At 41.6% G+C, this 17,796-nt stretch overlaps 1 protein-coding gene across 2 annotated transcripts in view; it reads left to right on the top strand.

Annotated features, from left to right (window-relative positions):
* unc13c (unc-13 homolog C (C. elegans)) overlaps positions 1-17,796 on the top strand; it is a 105,530-nt gene that overhangs the window by 81,842 nt on the left and 5,892 nt on the right. Inside the window, exons 21-30 of one of the 2 annotated variants that reach the window (XM_076755915.1) lie at positions 1,020-1,163; positions 1,389-1,466; positions 3,408-3,485; positions 4,272-4,298; positions 7,571-7,659; positions 8,044-8,181; positions 10,521-10,644; positions 11,079-11,138; positions 13,052-13,132; positions 16,739-16,886. In XM_076755915.1, the coding sequence (XP_076612030.1) occupies positions 1,020-1,163; positions 1,389-1,466; positions 3,408-3,485; positions 4,272-4,298; positions 7,571-7,659; positions 8,044-8,181; positions 10,521-10,644; positions 11,079-11,138; positions 13,052-13,132; positions 16,739-16,886 (967 nt within the window). The remainder of the gene's footprint in view (positions 1-1,019; positions 1,164-1,388; positions 1,467-3,407; positions 3,486-4,271; positions 4,299-7,570; positions 7,660-8,043; positions 8,182-10,520; positions 10,645-11,078; positions 11,139-13,051; positions 13,133-16,738; positions 16,887-17,796) is intronic. The other variant, XM_076755826.1, reaches the window with a different exon arrangement.

Raw genomic sequence — 17,796 nt, 5'->3', positions numbered from 1 at the left:
AAGGATATTAGGCAGTAATGTGAGGAAGTGTGTGTAAGCTTCACAAGGACTGACTCAGAAATTGTTGCAGTATTTTGATGCACCTTCACACATTTTGGTCCAGTTAAAATGTGTTTATGTTTAAAATGTAGTGGAAGAGCATTTTGATTATGTTCATTAACACAATTAGCTTTCTATAATATCACTAGCAATGTTAAAACAGGTATAATGTTGTATGACATTTTCTTTCGTTCTTCAACACCACAGACCTTTAACAAAATGAGGACATTAAGTATAAAATGTGTAGTCTGACAGGGTCTAAACGAAAGATGCTGTGCATTATGGGAAGCATAGGATGCTTTTTTGTGGGGAAGCTTGACCCATACCAGGGAATAAAACCCCCCAGCTTTATGGAAAAGCACTACTAAATGGCTTGAGTAGTCTTTTAGAGGAGGTACAGTCTGAAGATGCGGTCAGTAAAAGTTAATTTTGCTGAGAACAGAGCAAAAAGCTTTCAGCCTCCTGCTTAGTTACACAGTTTGTCTAACAGCTCCATAAAGCTGACATTCACTAAGTGTAACATTTTCATTACCACTGACGGAAATGTCCAACCCAGGATGTCCACTGAACAATGAACAAAAGATAAAATCGTGATTCATCCTCACTTCAACACATGAAACATATGATTGAACACGACTTCCATGTCAAACATGATTAAACACAGGAATTCAAGAGATGACTGCAGAGTTTCAGAGAGTTAATGTGTTATTAGTGTACCTCAGCGGTTACTGAGCATTCACACATATCAATACACCCATCTGCAAGGGTCATTAGGACTGAAGTGGTCTAGATTCCTGCTCTATGACTGATATGGCTACAGAGGAATTGGTTCATTAATTATATGTTGTCTTCACTGTCCAGAATAACGTCTCACTAGCATGAGGTGCATAAAGGTCTTAATCCTAAATCTCTCTCTCTCTCTTTCTCCCCACCCGTCCATCACTCTCTCTACTCTCATGTCTCTCTCTTTCCTGCAACAGTTCCAGCAAACCTCAGAACACGCCCTCTTTTCCTGTTCGGTGGTGGATGTGTTCACTCAGCTAAACCAGAGTTTTGAGATTATCAAGAAGCTGGAGTGTCCAAACCCCCAGGCCCTGGCTCACTTCATGTGCCGCTTTGCGAAGGTCAGGCTCTCTGAAAAGGCGCCTGAATACTCCTGTGGGGACTAATAACTCACAGTTAAAGAGTTTGCCATTGATCTAAGGAGACTCTGTGGTCTATTTATTCTGTTTGATATTAACTTATTATTAGATTGTGACTGCTTTAAATTGTTTCAGTGAGTCCAAGAAATTCAATGATGAACAGCAAACAAACTGCAATTATAAAACTGTCCCTCTCCCTCCCTACAGACCATCAACAAAGTTCTTCTGCAGTATGCTGCAATCATTTCCAAGGACTTTCCTTTGTATTTGAGTAAGGAGAACGTGGTAAGTGCCCACTCAAAGGTCTGCAGATGTTAATAGGAAAGATTTCATTTGGTTGAAATGCAAATATGGTAAGGTGGTGTTCCCATGATGCCCGTCTCTACCAGCAAATCATGTGGGAAACGTTTCAGATAGCAGCTCAGTCTGCTCTATGCTGAGCCCTGCCCTGACTTCTGCGATGCACTTAACAGTTTCTCTGTTAACTGAGATGCATTTATTCATCTCACAGTCCACAGCTGATGGGGAAAAGCCGTTGGTATTTTCTGGGCTCCCTGTCCATTGTTTAATGTGATGGATGACTAAATGCAGAGCCTTCTGAGTGGCCTAATTATCCACACTGGTCTTTGAAGTTGAAGTGAGAGATAACACACAGGGTATGAGCAGAGGAGGCAGATGTTTCTTTACGGTGTTGACAGGCTCATTACAATTGACCTAGAGAAAACATGAAATGTCTCTCCTCAAGACGGGACGGAGCAGACAGATGATGGAAAAAAAGAAAATAAGAGGCAGATGGAGTTGCACAGCAGCAGGATTGCATCAAATTGAACCTAATTTCTAATTTGTTAGACTGTCACATACAGTAAATGACCTACATCATAGCCATCTTTACCAAGAAGGTTCTGTGTGTCTGTCTTTGCTACCAACAAACTGAAATACACGTTAAGAGAGAGCCGTAGTATAAGACCCCTCAAATCCAATCAGTGGCTACTTGCGACCTCTGCCTCAAAGGCCGCGGTCTGGTCTTAAGTTGTTAAAAGTTTGCTTTAATAATTTTCAAGGGGTAACTGTATGGAGTATTTTACCTAAAAAACACAAATTCGACAATTGTGAGAGAAAATTCAGTCATCTTGTGAACTCTCAGATTTATCTTGAGACCCCTTGGGGCATCCCCAAGTTCAGAACCACTGATCTATGAGACCTGCTATTGCAAACATGTTGTAACGCTGGTAGGAGTACGTTTTGCAATATTGACATTTGCAGACAAACTTGTTAGCTTAGCATCTTCCCATTCAAACATCATTACCCCATTGAACACTGTAAATCAATAAATACACTGCTGTGAAATAGCTGTCTTTTTCCCTCTTTGCTGTCTGCAGTGCTGACTGATATCACAGCAGCCCCTCACATTTAACTGATAGATTATGATATACCCAGTTAGTCGACCAAACCCTTTATTCTACATTTTTCATTGTCTCTCAAGCTACGTGTAGCTGAAGAAAAACTTCAATGCTTTTACCCAGATTTAGAATATCTAATCGCTGCCATCCAAATACGTTCATATATCTAGTAGCGAGCCATTATGTGCTGCCGCTGAGACACTATTAGCTGGATTCAAAGACACCAATCATCCTTCTCCTGTGGGCCACAGAGTGATCATTTTAGTGCTACCCATTACCACTATCATAATTTTGGGGCGTTGTATGTTTGTCAGTTGTTTTTTTTTGGCCAGATAATGTACATAATATGTGACTGACTGAAAACCCTGGAAAATCACTCACAGTCTCCATAAAAAGCAGCGTGATTAATGTCTGTCATCTGTTAAACTTGTTGCGCTTGGAGCTGAGAATCGATACCGCCTGACATATTCAGTGCAGACATTTCTCTCCCTCTTGTGTTATGTGTTGCGTTTCCCTGCTGACTGACGATGTCATGCTGAAACCTTGCATCTTTGTATGGATGATGTGTCCGGAAATCCAAACTGATGGATTTGACTGTTTTGACCCATATGACGTTTTGCAGGGTGTTTTCAATTATATGGGCTAGACTCAGGCTCGCAAGTCATTACAGTACAATGTCAATATCTGTAAAAGAAAAGGATATTTAATGTACTGTTGTTTGCTGGACGTCAACTGCATTAAATATATATTCGATTTTCTTGCCACATGTAGGATCTACGCAACACAATCTCCTTATTTTAATTCTTTTTCTATTTTATTTTTACAGCCCTGCATCCTCCTCAACAACATTCAGCAGCTCCGTGTCCAACTGGAGAAGATGTTTGAGTCCATGGGTGGCAAACAGGTCTGTGCTCGCCTAAGTGTGTCAGTCTGCTGTTTCCAGGCAATGCATTTTCAGCTGATCTATTTTTGGCATGTAATATATGAATTATCACAATGCAATGCTGCATTGATCTGCATCTTTCTACTGGAAGGTCAAACAACAAGGTTAGCTAAAGAACAGCATCCCCAGAGCCTCAAAGCATTCGGTGTCTTGCTCAAGGACACTTCAGCAGTGTTGATGCCAGTTAATATGGAGGCTTAAACCTCCATCCTCAGATCAGCACTCTGCTGTGAAATATGTGCTGTGTCATGATTATGTAAATGATCGTTTCAGATGACATTTATATGAAGTGAAAGTGAATTGACCCCAATTGTGATGTGCTGTAATCCTTCTCTCAGTTCTGTACTTAACCATCAAATAGACTAATCTGACATGTAGTGCACTTTGCTAATATCACCTTTTCAGCTTCTACCTCTACAGCTCCTCAACAATTCCTTTGTACCCCATCATTATTACCCCACCTCTAATCCCCCTTGTGTATAACGTGTTGCCTTTTTGTAAAAATTAACTTAAAACCTTACAAGTGTGTGTGTGTGTTTTGGTTCTGAAACACCGTTGAATTTTTTTCCTTGTCGACCCGTCAGTGTGTCAGTCTAACCTGAGAAGCAGCAGCCACGGCTTCTTATGACTTACACGCATGTTTCTCTCCAGTATCTAACGCCTGTCTTGCCTTGCGTTTTGTCTCCTGTCGTTGTGTCTTCTGTTTCCCCCCCGTTTCCTTTCTGTGCTCTCTCTCTCTGTCTCCAGGAGGAGGGGGTTGTGTCCTTCTGTAAGGTGTGTGCAATAGGACTCGTCAACACCCCTTCCCACCATTTACCGAATGATACGGAAAAAGCACGCCCCCTCCCCCCTGTGCCTCCCTGCCACCCCTCACGCTCCTACGCTTCTCACCCCCTTCCCCCCAATCCCTCCAGCAGCATGTGCCACAGAGCATACGGAATCTGAAATACCCATCACGCCTCTGGACATGCTGCTCAAGCTCACCATCCCCGGCGCTCTGGGGATAGTGGCTCAACCCAACCCAACCGATCCCATCTTTATTTTTAGCTTGCTTTTTTCCCCCTCTCTGTCACTTCTCAATCCATGGCAAATTTGGAAGTGCAATATTTATTTTAATTTGTTGTCCCCCCCGTTTTTCCCTCTGGCACAAAGAGCCGAGTCAAAGGCCCACCATGTCAATGGCTGTGGTTTTGATCATCTTTATCCATTCCCCAGGCTGCAGCCACAAAATGCTTCAGACAGGATTTTTCAGAGTCGTGTTTAATGAGCTTCTCAAACATTTCCAAATCTCTCCAGCTGTACCCTTAGCTGAGGTGCTGCTGCCTCCCCACCAGTTAGCAGATCTGGAACACTCCCAGGCCATTACTGCCTGAAGAATAATGACACCAGAAGCCTTTACATCCCATCAGAAAGTGAAATTATGGATATTCATTGTTAATGGACAATCAGGTTTATCTTTAAGGACGTCTTAAGTAATTTCTCTTGAATACTAATTATATAGCTAAGGTGAATTTCAGGTGAAAGTTTTCTATTACTCTCCTCTTTGCACAGTAGCTTATTCATTACAGAATAGGCCCATATCAGCAATTAACTCTCAGAGAGGCAATGTAATTACCAAGAGCAGTTATCATAGCATTACCAATAACACAGATTAGCAATAATCTCTCACAGTGCCCACATTTATGGACACATCATGGACTGACTCCTCAGATTGGTATCAGGCTTTATTTTGGGTGTTGGCCCTGTTTATTAATATGCTTTTTTGACTTTAGAAATGGTGGTTTATTAAACCTCTGTTTACTTTCCAAATGTTTAGGACAAAGTATGTTTTGGAATAACAGTCTGCCAGTGAGTAGATACTGTATTGTTGAAACAGGCAAAGGGAAGCAAAGCTGGGCTGTTGCTGATAGGCGGTCAGCCAGGGGAGAGTTTGAACACTGCGGATGCTCATCAGTGTCGAGTGAAACTAGCTGCCATGGAGGAGCCAGGTGCTCCATAGATTCCAAAATGAATGTTCCCTTTGCGTACGGTGCAATTACCATAATGAAAAATGTCTTCAGTCTCTAAGTGCAACACATGTATAACAATTTCTTGTGGTGTTATTGGTACACACATGGACAACTTGACAAATAGAGAGGGAAAGACATTAGACACCAGATTTATTTATAGTAGCCAATCTACATTTATCTGAGTAATCATCATTTTATTGTCGGCATCATATCCCATTTCCCGGCTAATCCAAGACCCTACCTTTAACCTGACATTTCAGAAGTTGAATCTGTGATATTTTCCTACTACAAGACTGCCTCACTTGGCAAGTCAAAGAAATGTCTGCGACTACCTTTGAATGTTAGGCCTTTCTGGCAGGATTGCAGTCTTCAGGTAGACGTTTGACTGGAGCATTAAGAAGCATACAGATTTGGAATGGAATTTTCTCCTCTCATGAGGTGACAGGTGTCTTAGTTTATCTAACAGCCGGATGAATTTCCTGTGCCAGCATTCCCATTAAGACACTGTTCTTAGGAAAAAAAAAATCTCAATTTCAGAGACTGCCAGGCTGAAGATTATAGCCCAGTCTGAAACTTTCCCCTGGCCAAGGGGAACAGATAAAAGAGCAAGGCCTACAGTATTTTTCTGCTATCACTCGTAAAGATGTTATCTGTTACTCAAACAGTAAAATATCAACCGCAACCTCTATCTACAATTTTCTCTGTGACAGAAAAATCTTACATGCTGCAGTCCTTTTCATTGAGGTACAGCAGTATGAACACGTGTGCATGTGAACACACACACACACACACACACACACACACACAAACACACACATATACATCAGTCCCGATCATGCTGCTGATAGAGGCATGTCTGCAGAATAACAATATCTGTAAAAGGTTTTGTTTACACATTCGCTTCCCAGCTGAGCCATCCGCCATTAGAATGTGTGAGATGAGCGGCTCCACGGCCAAGCTTATCAAATCTAATGTGACGATCTGTTATGCATGTTGTACGTACATCCATCTCAGGCACTGAGCCTCAGCGACCGGTGTTCTCCACCCCTCCATCTAAAACATCAATATTTGGACATTTGTATATGGTGAACCTGATTCATATTCACTGAGACAACCAGGGGCACACATGCACTCATACCAACACACAAATACACTCACACACACACACACACACACAGCACACCCCAAATATCAAATTTCAACCCATGCTTTTTCTCAGAATATTCCCAAAATCACCGATGAGCAAAAACATCTGCACAACCATCACATGCACATGCATAGATATGGCAGTGCAGAAACCCAACATGCCATGCATGGGCACATACATGCTGTGATTCGATTTTTACTAATGTGTTTGTGTGTCCTGGTATTGAAAATGTTCATTGCGAGTCGTGTGCGATTTGTCTCATACTGTAGATATGAAGGCGGATAGTAAATGGATTGAAGATTTTATTGCAAAGTATAGTCACTGAGCGTTTCCTGTATCATAAGCAAAATGTAGACACGCTGCACAATCAGATTGGTAGCAAAACAAACAATTGATCGATAGTTTTCCCTGCAGCAACTATTTTCTTCCTGAATATATAAGGTCAGTCAGCGTTTCAGTATCAGAACTTCTGTACATTTATGTCTATACTGACAGTAAGCTTTATTCCCCTGACATGCTGCAATATTAAAGCTGCATGACAGCATGCTCTCTCTACTGTAACTTGTGTAGTAGTGCACAAAAATGTTCCCTTTTGAGAGACTGCTAGCTGGCTGCTTCTTTGCTGACACCATGTCTCATGACTCGGCAAGCAGTCATCATTGCTGCGCTTGGAGGTGAGCCGTCCATTTGTATTCAGAGCATCGCTCGGCACAGATGGCAGGCAGAATGAGTGGGAGGCCACCAGCGAGGCAGGTTACTCCTCTGTGCCTGTCGTACCCCCACCCGCCTAACACCCCCAACCCAGTTTAGGCAGAGATTCAGAGGTCTAGTCAGTGTGGGCTCGTGTATGGAGTGTAATGATGTAGTAACTGTCTCTCTTCCACTGACAGCTGGATGCAGAGGCCAGTGATCTGCTGAAGGAGCTGCAGAATAAACTCAACACTGTGCTGGATGAGCTCAGCGGAGTGTTTGGCTCCAGGTGAGCATTAGTGTGATTCATCGTGTGTGTGCGTGTGTGTCTGTCTGTGTGGGATCATTTTCATTAAGGATAACTTCTCCATTCATGTCTAGTTCTGTCAAAGAAATTGTACTACTTGACTGCTTAGTTATTGACAGACATGTACTCAAAATATAATTGACTGGAGCGCTTGCTGTGCACCATGCTGAGTGAGCACAGCAAGTTGCCAAACACTTCAACTTGAACAAAAGACACCCCTGCTCTTAACACCTTTTCAATAATGTAGCAGGACCAGCAGGCATGAGCTAGCACCTCTTTTGTGCTCTTAAGTTGCGTCAATGCTGCAGCCTGAAAAATGGATCCAGTAACAAAGTGTTTCAAGGATCGTTGTTTTCCATCACGCAGTTTCAAACCTGTGATCGAGGACTGTGTGAAGCAGATGAACCAGGAGCTGGTTCAGATGAAAGGTTCGGCCAAAGGGTGCAACGCTGCCATGGATGCAGAGACTGTCCTCCGGCCTCTTATGGACCTTCTGGATAAAAAGTGAGTATATACTCAGCCAGCTAGTGTTTATAGCAGTTTTCAGTCTTCAATAACTGCCACCCTCTTTTGTAAACCAACTGAAAGTCATTCATTCAAAAGTCAGTAGGCTCAGCCATCCATTGAGTTTGAGAGTTGTGGCCTTAAGGTGATGTCAGAATAGGATTTCACCAGGTGAAGTTTACTCATGTGATGTGATGAAAGCAAATGCGGCAGGCTCAGTGAAATAAAAGAGCACCAACCAGACTTCTAACTGTGGAAAATGACATTTAAACACTGATGAGTAAGTGATATTTCTCTTAGTTTCATCCAATTGAATGGAAACAATTCTAACAATGCAAATGTATTGTGGTCAGCTCAAACAAGTGGAATCAGGCGATTATGTAATAACTGTGACAGGCCGAGCCACAGAGGGTCCCCAGAGTCCCAGATTTACTGCATATCAGTTCATTTTGGTCATTTGATCAACTGCAGTGTGTTAGAAACCACAAAAGCACAATAACAGCTATGACGAGTCCTGCATGAATACTTAATGTCTGTCCTTTCTTATCGAGGGCTCATGTGTAGAAATAGATTTAAGAGCTTTATTGTTTTAGTTGAAGCAGCAGGTACTTATAAACTGCACAGAGATGGTAGGTGAGGTGTCAGTAAAGGATGCGTCTATCAGTTTTCTAATCCAATTTACAAACCATGCCCGCTTCTGTATGACGAATGCCTTGACGGTTACTTTCTTATGGAATCTGTGTTCACACCTTTCACGCCTCCTCCAGAGCCATAATGGGAATCATGGTGTGTGGACTCAATGTATTTAACATTACTTTAGTGGTAGTACATTAGTTTTCCTGGTGAACACACCGACCTCTTCGGCTATCGCAGCTGTGTCTCTGGGCTGGGCAGAGCGGATAGGCTAGGTGTTTGCAGGGCCGGCTGTCGCTGTGCTGTCCCTTCACAACAAGCTAAAAACAACAGCCAGGACTAACGTTACTTGTTTTGCACGGCTTTGAGAGGAAACCAGGGAAGATGGCGACTGCAGGCCCAACAAACAGCCTGGCAGGCTGGCCGGTGCTGCCGCTGGCAGGTGCTCGTCCAGGCCCGGAGCTGGGTCTGGATCCAGCCCACTGGAGAACGAGGCCAAGAAATGCTCGTGGAGGGGGAAACAAGGCAGCAGCCTGCCCTGTGGAGACCAAGCCTGTCTGTTCTGCCGAGCCCGGCAGCAAAGAGCGGTTCTGGAGGAGGAGTGACCCCGAGATGAGCAGCAGCAGGCTGGGCAGGAGGGACTGTCACAGCCAAAGAGGTCTGTGTGTTGACTGGGGAAACTCACAATCCGCTGTATCAGCACTGCCAAACCAACTGCAGGAAGAACACAGCTAGAGCGACACATGATATTGCCTCTATGCATAACTCAAGCGTTTCCCATCACAGCTCCAGAGGAGTGACCCCCCAGAGTGTGGTTTCCATGGGAACTCAGCTGTCAAGGCTTTCATCGTACTGAAGCGGCCGTGGTTTCATCTAAACTGGGTTGGAAAAACGATAGCTGCTTAAGAGGCCTAAAAGCATTTTTTTTCCCTCAGGAACATTATTAGGTTAATCCAGCCATGTGTATCACCCAATTATCAGTTTACACACTTAACAGAAGTGACTGTACAGAAGGTGTTGTACAGTTGTGACTCAGTCTCTGAGCTCTCAGTCTAAAGACTGTAAAATAAAGAATCCTTTTCTCTACACCTTCTCCTCTAGTCACTATTTCTTTTTCTTTTTTATATATATTATACACACGGATGTACTGATTATTCTTTTATCTGCCATATATATTAAAAGTGTTACTAGTGTTCAAACATTATATTACTGTAAAGGTGCTATTGCTCAATAAAATGAATATAACAGTATAATAAATGCCACAATTTTACATTAGAGTTCAGAAAAATAAAAAAATGAGAGGCCAGAATTATTTGTGAATGTCTATTAACTCAACCTAGGGACTGTATTTACTTCTGCGGCATTCTTGAAAGAATAGCGATGATATGGTTCGGCTGAGCTCTGGGAATCGCTCTCAACTATTTGTCAAACCGACATCGAGGCCAATGGGGTATTACAGGGAATCCTCTTAATGATATGGAAATACCAAATCCTTCCTCCTGTCTCTGAGACCCTGCTTGCACAATAGGGTGAGATTAAAGCATAAAGCTGCTGCATTTATTCGATGAAGCACAGGTGGTTTCTTTATTTAATCATATTATTTCTTAAGACGTCATCACTTGGAGCCTTCAGCTACGATGGTTCATTTTGGGATATATGCTTTTGACTGTTGACCTGACAAATGCTTTTCTTTTGCCACTTTGCAGTTTGATGTTATTTGCCAAGATTTGTGAGAAGACTGTGCTGAAGCGGGTCCTCAAAGAGCTTTGGAAAATTGTGCTGAACACCATCGAGAGAACAATCGTTCTGCCTCCATTGAATGACCAGAGTGTGAGTTTGATTAATTATCTGTCTTTTCCTCTTCTCTGTTACTCTTTTCATCTCTCAGCCTGCCCTCCACCTCCCTCCTCTTCTCCACCTGTCTCTCTCTCTCATTTCCTCCATCTGTTCAGCTCTCTCCCTCATAACACACAAATTACTGTACAGGAGATGAAACAACATGGCATCACCGAACCTGGTGGAGCGAATTTTTTTTACCCTGTTAATCTGTCTGTAGGAGACAGAGACATTTTTCATGTCTGGAGTATCTTATTTCTTCTGTGCTGTTGTTTTCTGCAGTTTTCAGACATTTTCCTCTCTCTGCAGATTTAAAATACAATAATGAGTTCATGTTACTTTGTTCATTTAATCATTTTTCCTTTTCATCTGTTGAGTGTTTCCGACTTTGTTGCCTCGTAACGGAAATATGTCTCCCTCTCCAACAGCAAGGAGCTCAGATGATCTTCAACGCTGCCAAGGACTTGGGACAGCTGTCCAAACTGAAGGTAATTTTTGGATGAACCCAAGGATGTTGCTAATCTCATCACACAAACCCTGTAATGTCTGAACACTATAATGTCGGATTGCAAAGGGATTTCTCAAAGCTTAGCCTACTCGTTGTCATCTGAGTAAAACATGCATTATGCCTACACATTCACTGAGATCTCTAATTATGCTGAACACGGATTCTCTATTATAGCATAAACAGTACGTCTGAGGCATTACAGATAATACAGATATACACTACTAGAAACAAGTACAGAGCCTATGAATATGCATTTAAACATTTTTAAAAGGGTTTTTTTTGTAGTTATCCAGATATACAACTGATGTCAACATGAGCAACATCATGACAAGCTACCAAAAACATGAAATTGTTCATTTTTCTCCCATCTACACCTTAAAATTCTTAAATATACCTGTCAACTCATTTTGCACCTGCTCCTCATTATACACAGATTTACTTTATCCACACGTTTAAACAGTTGGATTATGTAATTTGGAAACAGGGTCATGTAAGATACAGTAGTCTTTTACATTGTACGGTGTAACTCAGTGCAACACCAGGCAGGCTGGTATCTAATTGCTGATGTGGCCAGAAGATGTTTAATCCCTGGAGCTCTGCGTAGTGAGGCGCTGGAATGGATCAGTGGTTGCAGTGTGGTTTCACTAACTGTGGTATGACAGTAGCTCAGAGAGGTATTGTAGCTTTGAGTCATAATGGGAGATGCAAACCCATGTGTGTGTGCATTTATGTGCTGGTGCGTTCATACTCGTGTTTGTGTCGGGTGTGTTGTGTGTGTCAGATGTCCTTTGAGGGAACTTTAGGGTCCTATACATGAGTACACAGATGGATGTGTTTCCGTTTTCCTCCCAAAGCATTGAAGTGGTGCATCATCCTCTTATTATTTATGATTGCGATTGATGATCTTATCTGATACTTATATTGTATTATATTATATTATTAATGCATGTCTGTAACCTCATTTACTACAGGGGTTAACATGCAAAATGAATACAGAGTGACCTTTGACCTATATAATGGTAGGGATTTGTGGAACAGCAGAGTCAGTCAAGCTGATATGTTGTTTGTCTGAACCAAATAATGCTGTGTGCTGCAGGACCGCTTTGACACCATCGTCCTTTGACCTTTTCAAATGCCATGGTCATTTCAGGGCTGCACCCTGCCCAAGCAAATATGTAACAGGAGGATTTGTAGTGTTTTATCTGCTTTTCCTGGGAAGTTATTTCTTTTAAAGACTATACAATTCTGAACTTGCAAATAATAATATTGGAAATGAAGGTAAAAAATCTATTTGAGCCATAAAAATGAACTGAATCCAAGATGGGGCCTTTTTTCCCCATTCAATAAAAGCGCAGTGTCCATACATCTGGGGTTTTCATTAGAGAGAAGTGTCTCTTCCTGCTGCAGCCTTTAGTTAATTTGGGGCTCACCATCACATTGTTTTCACGGGATGGGAACATTACTGGAACTGAGTCAATACAAATCAAGTGGACGCAGTGCAATTTTGGCATCAAAAACAGACAACATCTTTGCGCAGATGTTGATTAAAGTGTTTTTCATCTCACAACAGCTCTTTAAAATCTGTTTGAAACAGACTTGTGGTCGATTGAATGTACTGTATAGCATATTCTGATTAGAATGGAATAGTGAGCGTGTTTCATCTGCAGCCTCTAATTTGATGAATGGCATGTGCATTTTCACAGCGCTGCACATTGTACACATTGTTTCTAATGTGGTTATGTTGATTAAATCTCAGCAACCGATGCAGAGCTCATGCAAACGTTCACAGACTTGGTTACTTCATTGTCATTAACACTGTGCTGGCGAATCATCCTAAGATTCCAAGCGTGTGAATGCGGCTGCTGTGTTTGACTTGATCTGATATCCCTCTAGGAGCATGTCATCCGAGAGGAAGCCAGAAGTCTGACTCCACGACAGTGTGCAGCCATGGACCTTGTGCTTCCCACCATCAAGGTGAGTCTTATATATTTATTATGCTGTTGGTCCTTCAGCAAGAGACTAAGATTGACATTTAAAAAAGACAAGACAGCCACGTAAGGCGTAGCAGAGCAGAGATTTGCAAATTGACTATAAATCAAAGACACAGTGTACTGGTACGCTTGGCTAAGGTCTTGTACTTTGGACCACCCTCCTATCTAAAATATCCTATATTGTATATATATATATATATATATATATATATAGAGAGAGAGAGAGAGAGAGAGAGCGAGAGAGAGAGAGAGAGAGGCTGATTAAAGCTGAAATATTATGCATGACGAGCATACATGCTTGAATGTAAGTGGGCTGGCAGAGTGGTAATGTTTATGTGTATCTGAGTGTATCTTAAATAGAAAAACATGCTCATGTGTGTGCGTCTTTTTTATTCTAATGTCATCAAACTAAAATGTCGAAAAAAATATTCTTCACTTTAACCTCAAATTACGCTGATACACTCACATTAAAGTGCTTTCAACATGCTTGAAAAAAAAACAAAAACACTATTGTTTTAAAAACATGGCACAGTGCTAATTTACACCCCTCTGAGAGACGCAACCAATATCCAAGAATATGGAAAGATGCCCAAAGCCTCTCAGCAAAGGAAAATGTGAACTGCAGCCCTATTAATTTACCACCACATGACTGTTTGTTAAAGGGATATGAGACAATTTCAAGACCAAGCCTCGGTTCTACAGGGACAAACGGAGAGTTATGGTGAGATGCCACTGGGGGAACACTGCATCATAAAGTGCCGAGAAAAATAATTGATTTTGCTGTCTCCAAGGAACCTACCTAGAGGTTTAGATCAATCATGTTGCTGGAATTCTTTTCATCAGTATTCCAGTGAGAACAGTCAATTAACGCAGTTCAGTAATGCCTCAGCAGTGTTGGCCAATCAGATTGGGAAAAGCCATGCAGACAGTAACCTACATCGTATGTTTCACATTGAAAGCACAACAGCTTTTTAAAGATGTAATCTCAAAAAGACAGAAAATGGGAGAGATGCACTGAAGTAGAGCCAAATATACTAGAAACATACAAATATATGTGATTGACTTGGCGTATACTAGACTAGCACTTCAAGAATATTACCCAAAAGGTGCATATTGTCCTAAAGAGCCAAACACACAAATGCAGTAAAGTGGAACATGCCTGAACACATCACATAAGCAATGATTAGAAAGTCCATTTGGGAAATAAACCACAGTATGTAGATATACCACAGTGTATCTATTTGAATATTTGCCAGCAGTGCATCAAGTGATTATCCCACTGAAAATATTTTATCCAGACTGAACTCTGAACCTGTGAAAACTAATGGGTAGGATAATGGATAAATCCACTGGCCCACGGAGCATAGTTCAGATTCAGTGCTGGACAGGGTACACAACTCCATTACTTGAGTCGAAGTATAGATAGATGGTCAAATAGTCCTCCAATGCAAGTGAACATTGATCTGTTATATTTCTACTTGAGTTAAAATACTGGAGTATTTGATTTTAAACACATTAAGTACAGCCTACATACACTGACTGGCTTGTAGAACTAGTAGAATAAAAAGCTTTTAGAATCAGCTTCGTTCCATTTGTGTGTGTTTTGAGGAGCTCAGCCCTGACACAGAAAGCACAGAAAAGTACAGATAAAAGAACTGATAACGTCGGAACTTATCAATACAACGGTCTTAAATCATTTAGCGCGGGCCTGTTTAATACTGGTTTCGGTACCCATCCCTACTAACGTTAACTCTGCATTTTCGCTAGCTAACTATTTGTATGCATCAACAGTGGATTCACAATTTGTCCAACCACAGCATAAGACCTGCACCTACTACAAGCACAGGCGACTCTGTTTAAAAAGCCGAACTGGAACTAAACAAATGTTCTCATGCCTCGATTTTCACCATAAGCATCAGCACAACATGAAAGTTTAACAATGCCTCGGAGAGCATTTTATTTGTAAATGTATTTATTTTTTGCTCTTGGCTGCATTTTAGATTGATGATAAGCAGTTTCTCCTTTAGTGTGTGGGATTTTATTTTCCTTCTCTTGATAAATTCCACCCATGATTCACCCTGTGCATGCCAGATTACATACAGTTCACGAGAGGCACGTGTCCGTCAAAGTTTGTGGCTCCTGAGTCATAAGTGAGGCAGAAAACTCACCTAGTGAAGCGCGTGCCATGTATGTGTCACCTGCAGTGACGTGCGGTCAGGGGAGGCAGTGCCTCACCTGTTAAAATATAATTTAAAAAAAAAATGGCTGTGGTTTATAAATTCATTAAGAGGAGGAAATTCGGACTTAAGCTCATGACTGTTCTATAAATTTGTTTTCTGTATGATTTCAACACTTCTATGGTCAAGGTCTCTGAATTTTTGCATTTCCTGTTCAAATATGTGGGAGAAGGGTGAGGTGAGGCAGCGATGACCTGTCCCTCACTTCTGACGGCGCTGTGCCACACACCCTGACCGATGCAGGCAGTTGCCGTGTGCCCATTGCTGTCTCTCTTTATATTGGCCATGAATGCGCAGTGAAAATGCTCCGGGTGGGGCAGAAAGTACCGTGCCGCACTGATAGGTGGCAGTGCTGAGCTCCATCAGCGCAATGCATGTCGCTGCTTGCTCTCCTACGCAGAGGGCGACAGTGAGTGTTCAATTTTAATTAAAAAAGAGAGATCAGCAAAAAAAAAAAAGTTTAAATAAAAAAAAATCGACGTAATAAAAAATTGAAAATTGTCCTTACATTAAATATTCTTTTGTTTTTCTTGCTATCGTATTGTTGAACAGTGTGGAATTGATTAAAGTATAATTGAAAGCTTGTTGTTTCAATTAAGGTCAAAAGTGAAATATAAGCCTCTTTTTTTTTTTGTTCATATATATATAGGAGTCAGTGCCTCACCAGTCATGAACCTCACCGCACGTCACTGGTCACCGGGCAGCTACATATATAATGTGTGGATGCTGCCTCTGTCTACTGTATTTCTATTTTTGTCCAGTGCTGTTATGCATATGAAATTACTCTGCATCAACTTTTTAATTTAGATCACAACAGCAGACCCTACACTAACTCTGCAGACAGCCCACCTAACTCTCCTTTGTAATGTAATAGTAATGATCATATGTTACAGAGGAGAGCTAGCAGAACACATAACAAGCCCAACAGAATAACGCCTATACAGGGTTTAGAAATGTGTCCTCGAGTACTTGAATTCATCTCGACTTCTTTTCTGCAACGCCTCCTTTCTTAATAAGATCTGTCCATGGCCACCCTCCCACCTTCCACACGTGGGAGTGGTGACAGCATTTGAAAAGAAAGCAAAGCCTTGTCTGTCCTCAGCCATCAGGCTTATCAGCACAAATGGGCATTAACCATCCAAGCATGGGTTTCAGGTTTAAATGCATAGTAATTAGCCACAAAAGTAGCCATTACTGCTGTCTCTTGTCTGGTCCCCTTGTGTGTCCGCTCCTCCTTTTAAAATGCATACTGTCCGTATAATCCCAGACTGCTCTCTCAGCCAACTGTAACCTGCTGTTGTGTATAAAGTTATTCCAAGCTTTCTGTTTACCTTTTACCTTTTTTTTTAAAGCAATATTTCCATGCTGGAGGAAACGGGCTGAAGAAAACCTTCCTCGAAAAGAGCCCAGATATGAAGTCCCTCAAATATGCTCTCAGCCTTTACACTCAACCTACAGATGCCTTGATCAAGAAATATATATGCACCCAAACCTCTCAAGGTAAGGAGCTCGCCAAGGTCAGGCTCAATTAGATTTCGTTTAACAGAGTGGATTTACTTCAGCATTCAAATGCTGAAAAACGTTTTGGTTAAGAGCTTTTTTTCAGTCACCATAAAAAGAGTCTCATGTTGGTAGTTTCAGACGAAAGGAAAGCTGCTATAAAGGCAAGAAATGTAAGCAAGACGAAGCGATGCTCGAAGATGCTCGGTGAAAGTTGCTGCAAAGGTGTGAAAAAAGCACAGATTGTGGATCATATTGTGCGGCACCACTTTAGCACCTTCTCCATACACGAGCTAGTCAACATATTCTCATTAAACCTGATTAATCTCTGCTATATTACATGTTTGCAGTCTTTCACTCCTACGTGTAATCATATACTCCTTACAGTGAAGTGAGAAATGAGAAGGAAAGCCTTACCAACACATCACTTGCTGCTTCTGTGGTATTTAGAATTGATTGAAAATAATGAAACTGCAGTCGCAGCTCATTTTAACCTCCACATTGTTCTGTTTTCCCATCAGTCTTAGCTTCCTTTAGATCACAGTATATATGTCCTGAGGATCACTCTGTGTCACTTCAGGCTTTATGTGTGTAGGTGAAATTGCAGTAATGCCATTAATCCCCTCTCTGTGTACTGTTTTTCTCTCTTTTACAGTAAATACAAACAAATTAGCAAAGTTATCTAGAGCATCTACACATAAAAACAATGTCATGATACATTTAGAAGATATATGTGTTGTGTAAATGTACGAATTCCCGGTTGTGCTCGCTCTCTCGCTCTCCGCTCTCTCTCTGTCTGTCATCACCGACCCACTTTCATGTTGTTGTCTCAGTCATCTGTCTCTATATGGAACTTTTTTTCCCCCCATCTCTCTCTGTAACAAGACAGAAATACCTTCAGGTGTCCAAA

This window comes from Chaetodon auriga, chromosome 1 (assembly GCF_051107435.1).
Source record: "Chaetodon auriga isolate fChaAug3 chromosome 1, fChaAug3.hap1, whole genome shotgun sequence".
NCBI lineage: Eukaryota > Metazoa > Chordata > Actinopteri > Chaetodontiformes > Chaetodontidae > Chaetodon > Chaetodon auriga.
Note: the sequence above shows the minus strand (reverse complement) of the source record. Positions and strands in the feature narration are given on the sequence as shown.